The sequence below is a fragment of the Dipteris shenzhenensis genome, chromosome 2 (genome assembly GCF_047967505.1).
Source record: "Dipteris shenzhenensis isolate YYH24624 ecotype China chromosome 2, Dip_SZ_1.0, whole genome shotgun sequence".
Taxonomy (NCBI): Eukaryota; Viridiplantae; Streptophyta; class Polypodiopsida; order Gleicheniales; family Dipteridaceae; genus Dipteris; species Dipteris shenzhenensis.
Genome location: NC_141597.1, coordinates 57,106,855 through 57,115,769, shown reverse-complemented (window position 1 = coordinate 57,115,769; position 8,915 = coordinate 57,106,855). Strand labels below are relative to the sequence as shown.

At 42.7% G+C, this 8,915-nt stretch overlaps 1 protein-coding gene across 3 annotated transcripts; it reads right to left on the bottom strand.

The window, feature by feature from the left end:
• Positions 1–3,244: 3,244 nt before the first annotated feature.
• LOC147905029 (uncharacterized) lies at positions 3,245–8,475 on the bottom strand. Of its 3 annotated transcripts, XM_087389445.1 has the most exons (12): positions 8,309–8,475; positions 8,060–8,211; positions 7,883–7,952; positions 7,497–7,651; positions 6,100–7,405; positions 5,877–5,978; positions 5,592–5,657; positions 5,410–5,475; positions 4,985–5,278; positions 4,392–4,441; positions 4,053–4,190; positions 3,245–3,687 (listed from the first exon to the last, which is right to left on the bottom strand). In XM_087389445.1, exons 4-10 carry the CDS (start codon positions 7,646–7,648, stop codon positions 4,421–4,423), a joined length of 2,007 nt encoding a protein of 668 aa, XP_087245571.1. In that variant the 5' UTR covers positions 7,649–7,651; positions 7,883–7,952; positions 8,060–8,211; positions 8,309–8,475; the 3' UTR covers positions 3,245–3,687; positions 4,053–4,190; positions 4,392–4,420. The 3 variants fall into 3 exon arrangements, with proteins under 3 accessions (XP_087245571.1, XP_087245563.1, XP_087245555.1); XM_087389437.1 differs by having other exon boundaries at positions 7,883–8,211; XM_087389429.1 differs by lacking the exons at positions 7,883–7,952; positions 8,060–8,211.
• Between the last annotated feature and the right edge of the window lie 440 nt (positions 8,476–8,915).

The window sequence follows — 8,915 nt, the reverse complement described above, 5'->3', positions numbered from 1 at the left end:
AGAGTCTTTGGACCAAAAACCAACCCTTACATCTTGAGCGATGGTCTTTAGATTTCCCCCTTGATAATTACAGATCCACTAAAATCCCAGTTTGGGTAGAATTTAGCATTATGTAGATCTCGAACTTTGGAACCCCCCCCCCCCCACCCCTTGAGTCTTTGGACCATTAGAAACCAACCCTTACATCTTGAGCGATGGTCTTTGGATTTCCCCCCTGATAATTAGAGATCCACTAAAATCCAAGTTTAGGTAGAAGTTAGCACTATGTAACCAACTATCAAGCCTTTGTAGTACACTAGGTAAGGTCCCAGGTATTGAAAAGCAAAATTTCATTAATCCCAAGGGTAACCCTCTAGGTAGGATTTAGCCTATCTTTAGAGAGCAAGAATTAGTGTACAAGAATCTACCTAATTCTTTCTTTGTAAGGTCCCAGGTATTGAAAAGCAAAATTTCATTAATCCCAAGGGTAACCCTCTAGGTAGGATTTAGCCTATCTTTAGAGAGCAAGAATTAGTGTACAAGAATCTACCTAATTCTTTCTTTCTGTGTGGTCTACAAAGTCAGAGTGTCAAGAACTATCCTCAAAAGACATCCAAACTAAGACCACCAACTGCATTAAGGCTAGGCACTCAACTCTCTCAGAAGTAAACCAAACTCTGCTTGATGACAAGGGATGCCACAATATAAACAAAGGTACAATTTTCATATCGTTGGGAATACCTTTGGGATTTGATATTACCATGAAACAAAGATGAGAATTATTCCTAGAAAGATTCAAGAAAAAGCTAGATATGTGGAGGAGTTTCCAAGCTTGCAAGAAGGAAGCTAGTCCTTAACCACTCTATTTATCCCATAGGTATCTTTTACCTTTCATGTTGGTCTCCTTCACAAGATTGACTTGAGAAATTCATTAGACTATGGAGATCTCCTCTAGGGAGGTAATAACAGAATCTCAAAAGTCAAATGGTCATTCTGTATTATTCCAAAAGCTGAGGGTGGTTTAGGGGTAAGTGAACATAGACGAAGCAACCAAGAAACTAGCAACAACATGGGTTATTAAAGCAATTTGAAATCCGTACAAAGATTGGTCACAGCTACTAATGAGAATATTAAACACAATAGACCAGTAAGAACCCCCAAATGGAAAAATTTGCTATTACTCTCTACTCGTTGTGGATCAGAGCCATGTTCTACCAAAGGAAGCCCATTTTGTAGAGAGGATATACAAAGCGAGATTTTGTTTTCAGGGGAGGGTCCTTTTATGGCTCTTGACTCCATCTAGATATCTGTAGAACAACTCCTTAACAAATGCAAAAATGGATGCAACCAAACTTGTTTTTAAGAAAGGCCTTCAGAGCTGGGGTCAACTTTGGAACAAAGGTAAGAAAAGTTGGCTAGTGATGATAAGGAAAGAGTTAGATTGAACGACAATCTACAAGCATTGGTTATGGGCAGAATAGAGCATAACTATACAAAGAATTCAGTCAAACAGGCAATACACAGTTCCTTTCTGTACCTACACCCTCTTTGTTCATAGATGAGCTATTTAGAGTGCTAAACAGTAGGTGGAATCTACATGACAGTAGAGAAAAATGGAAATGCAAGTTTGAAAAATTTTGGTCTAGGAAAATTCCAGAGAAATATTATATGATCTTGCAGCTCATTACACATATGGCAATCTGGACCAATGCAAGGAGCCTCCAAACACAAAGGGGATGGACTTTGTAAAAGATGCAACAACAAAGAAGCCATCTTTCATCTTTTTGTGGCATGCCCTTAATCAAGAGTAGTTTGGAAATATATCCAAATCAATATAGGAGAGCCACTAAATTGGAAGTCAATCCTTTGGGAGATACATGCAAAATCAAATGGGAAGATAGGCCATTAATTAGATACATGCAAAATCAAATGGGAAGATTGGACAATAATGAGAGCAAATGTCGTGTGGTGTATATGGATAGCTAGAAGTAATGTGCAATTTAACCAAGTGCATACTAATCCAAAAATGGCTTTTGTATCTTGGTGGTCCAAGAACAAGACCCATCTTCAACAATTATGTGGACTAGTTGCAGAATGGGATGGAAGAATTCTCCAAAGATGGACTAAAAAACACTATACCCCCTCCCTTAGTTTCTCCTGGGAAAGCAACAAGCCTGCGACAATTAATGGGAACACTGAAGACACTCCTCTCTCTACAAATGGACAGAATACTAAAGGCAAGGAATAACCTCTTTGAGCCCACACTCTTTTATGCTCTCAGCACGTGATCTCTTCTGTTATTTCATACTCTATCTGTGTTTTGTTGTTTCCTGTGTTGAGAAAATGAAGGCTACATGTAATAATATACAGTTCACTTTTTTTTGCTCCCAAAAAAACAAAAAAAATTTCTGCTCCCAAAAAAACAAAAAATCTACAACTTGCACAACAAATACATCTAAATAATACAACCAAGGCAAGGTAGAAAGGACTTACAATCAACAAGACTTGATACCATCGCAATATCCCATCAAAACAGGAAACCTTGTTCAACCATTTTTGCATAGGTGATAAGGCAATATAGGTCATTCACAAAATCAAAAGCAAGACCTATTTGAGTTACAACAATGGTAGTGAGACAATTGTCCATGTAAGAATCAAGGCCCTACATGCTCCATGTTTTGGGCAAGGGATAGGGAAACTTGAAATAAAACAAATCCAACGTAGGAAGGCCATTCATGCAAATGCCAAAAGTAGTGGCAGCGAAAATACAAGTTGGAGCAGGTCTTCATCCTCTTGGTCCCATAGTAATTTATCTACCTCAAGAGTGACAATTAGGTCAAAAGGTTACATTTGCAATTCTTGGGCAAAGATGTTTAATCAAAGCCAAGTCATCTTATTGGCTATCTTCGATACATAAGGTTGGAGCTTGATTTTTGAATGGTAAATTTCGAGAGTCAATTGTGATGTCCAAAAGAAATTATCAAAATTCTGTACTTGCTTTTGTTAGCACTGTCTTCCAAGCAGCACTCTACTTACACTTTCATTTAAAAAGTGTCCCACACAACCTTTTGCCGTGTGGAGTAGCTTCTATTTTTGTTCTCTTTCTCTCTCTCTCTCTTCCCTTTCCCCCCCCCTCCCCCCTCCCTCCCGAGTAGTAAAGGCACTCCCCTGTCTGCCTCCCCCTTCCCCCCTCCTTCCCGAGTAGTAAAGGCGCACTCCCTTCTCTGCTTCCCTCCCCACCCTCCCTCCCGTAGTAAAAGCAGTGCTCACGAGTACTTGTACTCGCTTGTTTATGTACATAGAAATACACAGTCATAGACTATACTCCACGACATGATAGTCATTCCATTTCGTCCGTGTGGGGTGTGCAAATCGTGGGAATGTGCATGCCAATGCACACGTCCATGTTTCAAGTTGAAAGTGTTCCATCTCATGCACCTTGCAGTGCATATAGCCAACAAAGTCAAAGACTTTGGACAAAAAACTATGCAAGGTTTGAGCAACAAAGCTACATATTGCACGACTAAGCATAAAAGTTCCAAACCCTTGGTTTACATTCACATTTTGCATACAGGTCAATTTGTTGAGCTCAGACAAAAGCCCAAAAACTACTCCATTGTTAAGCCAAAAGGCAACACCGAAAGTTTTAAAATAAAAGACATGGCCCATCCACCATCACAGCAGATGCTGATGACTCCGCTATCATGACTGCAAAGGCAGAAGCTACAATTATCATAAAAAACACTCCTGACAACCTATGCCAATAAAATATCATTATGAGCTTGCACACAAGATGAAGCAAATACTGAAATGTGTACATGCACGGACGCACACATGACAAGGTGGGACCTCTAGTCATGAGGATCAGAAGTTATCATTATATGACAAGAAAAGCAGGATAATGTAAATCCCTCTCTCTCTCTCTCTCTCTCTCTCTCTCTCTCTCTCTAGCAGGATAATGTAGATCTCTCTCTCTAGCAGGATAATGTAGATCTCTCTCTCTCACACACACACATGCACGAGCGCGCATCATTCCATGGTTTTAAAAACTGCAAAGAACTAATTTCGATTACCTGAGGTTGTGTCCTTCAATCTCTATAGGAGTGGATGCAAATTGCTTTATTCACTTTCAACCAGAAAGCGGCCTTTAAAACCTTGAACATTGCAGTCCCAACCAAGTGTCTCATATTAAAGTACAGCAAGTCTGTTTCCTATACCCAGCCAAGAGCACAATAACAAGGAAAGCCACAACCCGTAAGGAAATGCACTAGCTGATTCAACCTGAAACTCTAAACATGCGCAAGAAATAAGTGGCATGGTAAAAAAACAATCAATGATGCAGGCCATAAAAGTAGCTCATGAAAACATGGAATCAGATAAAGAGCTTGGGATCATCTACAGAAATTACTCACCTCAACTTGACGTACTGCACATAACACGTCTACTTCTGCAGAGTCTGATGCTGTTGCAGACAAAATTACTTGCATGTCTGTGATCAGAGGCTCAAAAAGTAGAGACATCCCTACTTCTACTATCTAGCAGACAAGGGCACGCTCTTTTATAAGCAATGACAACGTTCAAACTTCAAGAACTTGACAGATTGAATCATGAGAGGAGGTTAGAGGAGGCAGAGAAAAACTTGAGAAATAAAGATTTCAAGTTGTTGAATGCACGCAATTAAGATCACAGAAAGGACATCTTGGCAATTCAATGAACTGGTGTGCAAGGACTGGACTAAAGATAAAGAGAAAAGAAGAGGAACAATCTTCAGGAAAAGTAAATTTCACATTGACTTATTTGATGATCCCTATTCAATCCCGTTTCAGGGAAATGATAAAAAATAACGTGGGAGAATACTTGGGGGCACGAACTCGGTAGAACGGCATTAGAAACCAGCAAAAAATTCTTTTCAATTCTCCTATCTTTTTGCTTGATCAATCAGATCCTTTTAAATGCTATCAAGAACATATATCCACCCATTAGATTCAGCATACAATCAAGTTACCTGGGACAAAAGAGGCATTGGCTGACGAAGAGTGAATGTTCTGTTGTCCACAACACTACTCCCTGTGGGCAGAATTGGTACAGAGACCAATGGTACCATAGATCCAGGAACCACTGATCCAGGGAAATGCAAATTTTGCCTAGTTGTAGATGTGGTACCAATTCCTACACCCCTTCCCACCCCGACACCAACCCCATACCCAATTCCCATCTCCATTTGAGGCATCTGCCCATGTTGTGCCCCATGAGGAATGAACATTGGAGAAACACTCATCCCACTTCTGTAGGACATCATCTGTGCATCAAGAAGGAAGCTACTATTTAATAGAGAGACCTACAAGATCATTGGACTTCCTTTCTGACAGGCATTTTCACTGCAGTTTAATGTAAAGTATATATAAAATTGAAGAATCAACCAAGCCTCACCTGCAGCTGTGACTGCAATGTTTTGAGATATTCAATAGCGTCATCCAGCACTGAAGCTTTGTCAGTCTGCACGGACCAAGAAGAATCTAATGTAATAGTACTACACAAACTTAGTATTCTATGAGTGCGAGAGTAAACAAATCAAGACCCACTACTTGCGCTCCAAGATCTCCAAGATGCACCTTGTTAGAGTTGGGTATAAGTTCCTGAAGAGCCTTCAACTTTTCATTTATCCTGTCCCGTCGTCTCTGTCAACCAGCATCACTAATATCAATCCCAGCACACATGAGTGGGCAGACAAATCAATTTAAACCAAGAATTCAGTGCCTAGATTTCAAAGATGCACTCGTGCATACACACAGATAAATGTGTGTGCGCACGCGGGCGCGTGTGTGTACATGAGGATTTCGCATCCCAACAAACCCTTGTTAAAATGAGGCCATGCTACTATGTGAAAAGGAAATAACCCTTTCTGACTGATTGTGAATTTCAGCTGCCCTCCTCCTCTTCATAGCAGTTGGGCGTGACGAGGCTGGTTTCTTCACATCACCCAAGTCATCCTCAACTGCCTACAATGGCAATCAAAACTGAGAGTTGTACAGGATCTGGATAGTGCTGGAAGCTGAGAATCCTTACGCTGTCATTGACATGTGCACGTCCAAAAATGACAGTGGATATTAATAAACATACCTTGCTCTGACATTCAGAGTCATCAGTTTCTCCTGCCTTCCGCTTGCTGAAACTATTATCAATTTTAGTTGGCTTGCCAGCACTGTTGCCAGAGCCTCCTGAAGATGATGTAACAGTTGGTTCGGGAGCTTCATGATCGTCAGTGGTTTTCTCTGTAGCTGGGACTTGGTCACCAGACGGAGATGAACCAAAGCCATGTAATATAACCACAGCTTCTGCATTGCCGGCCACTGATTCGTCACCACAAACTGCAGCACCATGTCGTACAGTATGCAAGATTGAAGTCGAAGAAGAGCATAGAGGAACATTAGAGCCAGATAAAAAAGCATCTTCGTCATCGTCCCTTGAGGCCGGTGGGCTTTCAGATGTGATAGTTGATTCAATTGACAAAGCTTTGGGCATGCAAGCCTCTGTAGCTACTCCTTGCTTTAGTCTCTGGGAAGGCAAAGGTCCACTTGCCATCCCTAAACCGTGGAGGTTGGCCTTCATTATCGCTGCTGGCCTAGAAAAATGTGAGAGGTTCATACATGCGCTCCTTCCAGGTTGCTCAGATGAACAAGGACTAAGGGATCCAGGTTGCAGTGCAAGGCTCCAAGATGAGACAGTAGTAGCTTCAAACTCTTTGATTCGTGAGTTGGAGCCACGGTTTGCTGTGCATGTGACAACAGCAGAAACCTTCTTAGTGGCACTACCACTTTCAGATGCATTGCTACCAGTTTTGAATCGGTTTAATGGGCCTGGATTGCTGGAACTATAGGCCAGCTGAGCAGTTGCCTGTGAACTGACGTTCGTCTCACTTGTTGGATCGGCAGTTACGATCTTTGGCAAACGTTCTCGATCTGTAAGTCTTCCATTAGCAAAATTGTTTTCCAACGCGCCAGCTCTTGAATGCATGGAATCAGCATTACTTGACCCCTCATTATTCTTATCCATTCGCACTGCTGGGTGAAATTTTTCTGGAAGGACTTCCCCTTCATGATCCGTCCCTTCTTGCAAAGCCAAATATGAAGCGTTAGTTCTCGGGTCGCAGCAGCTGGTTTCTAAGGGTTCGTCCAGAGGATATTGCAACCAGCCTACTGTCTCATCGTCGGATATACCCGGGGGGAAATCTGCTACTCTCCTAGCATCAGTCACCACTGTTTCTAAAGTCCCCACCCTCTCAAGTGGGAAACCCCCCGTAGGAGGGGCGACATGTTGACCATCTGTTGCAGTTCGGCCGTCAAGAGATGAAGTGGATGATTGTTTTTGGGGCATAACCACCAAGAGTTGTCCATCCTCCCAACAAAGCTCCTCGAAGTCGTCTTGCCTACAGAATGAATCGAGCACCAAGGGATTTAAAAGCTTTACTGTGAATAACCGTTTGAATACAAGAACACGATCAGGGAGGATGTACTCACACGAAGGCCGCTCTCGGAAAGCTCGACCTTCGAGAGTGGCCAGACGACTCCCATCTCTCTTTAGATGAAGAAAACTCTAGGGGACGCATCGCGACATCCGAGACGCCGCAAGCGACATCCCAATCTGGAACGCACTGCAATGACTGCATCATAGTCTGGAATAGAAAGAGATATCAGCAGGGCGAAATGGCTGCCAAAGTGCATATTTCGATTTCCTGATCGCAGGCAGGCAGGAAAGCAACCAATAGAGTCGTGTGTATCCAAGCATCGACGAGACTACCAGGATAACTAGACAAAGTCGAGCATATTTGGAGAATTTGGGACATTTGCAAGGAAGAAGATCACGAGGAGAGATACAAAATCTCTCTCTCTCTCTGGGGCCTTACATCTCACAGCCGGGACGAGTGCACGGATTGAGCCAGCCTCGCTACACTAGTGGGGATGGTGACAATCAAGCTGATGAGCATTAAACCAAGAACTCCGGATTCACACTTTTATCCATGCTCATGAATCAGTTTATCCATTCTGCAGTCGCTTCACAGAAACCTAACACCTTAGTGTACCCGCTTCTTACTGCTGCAGAGCACGCGCTCATCGCTGATCAGTGAAGACATCCACGGGGGATGTCACGGTTGAGGCAGCAGGCGAGGCACGGTAGACTGTCCAAACAAAAAGGGCAATCGTCCGGCGACCTACGCTCGTTTCTGGTGGGGAGCTGAGTGAAAGGAGGAGTCACGTCGCCGGAAGTAATCAAATCAGTGTTGTGTGCTGCTGCTAAAATGGTTGCTAAGCGAATTGGAGTTAGAAAGTACCTTGAAAAAAGCATAGAAAAGCATGCGGCGATTGAGCTAATGCAAGTAGATCCTGGAGTGGGAAAAAGGAAGGAGAAGGAAGGGTGAAAATCGGAGCTTGCAAGCTTCGTGGCTATGGCGGGCAAAGCTTCTGTTCAGCTTCACAGAAAAACCCAAAGCTCTGAAAACTCCACCCTTTTCACAAAATGAGAGAGACGACACATTAATCCTCCATTAGCTTAATTAGAAACCCCTTAGCCTTAAGCCAACCGTTTCCCCCCACCTCACCCCCTTCTAATCTTAAACATGGCTCAAGGTTGCACTCAACCCATTTTGCCTAACCTCCTCTGTGTCACTCCAAAGGGCATGGAGGAGAGTCACAAAAGCGCATCACGAACAAAATGGCTGAATGTTTGCTGTACATTCCACAGCTGCTCCTCGGAACATCTCTGCGTCTTTGGTGTGGGCCTATGATATATTAACTCCTTCACATTTAGGCTTGCTGGTGGTTGCGGCAAAATGGAAGCTAATCTCCTCGGAATTCATGTCTAACTTCACCCAAATCCAAGATGTTAACAAGATCTTCTGCACAACCGATAAATTCTTGCAAAATGATTGTTCTTTGCCT

Bases quoted from the DNA above. Each gene is read 5' to 3' on its own strand.
- LOC147905029 (XM_087389429.1), bottom strand. From the start codon at position 8,332: ATGCTTTTCTATGCTTTTTTCAAG. The intron at 7,406-7,496 runs GTGAGTACATCC...TTCATTCTGTAG, and splicing joins TTTCCGAGAGCGGCCTTCGT to GCAAGACGACTTCGAGGAGC. The intron at 5,979-6,099 runs GTATGTTTATTA...TTGCCATTGTAG, and splicing joins ACTCTGAATGTCAGAGCAAG to GCAGTTGAGGATGACTTGGG.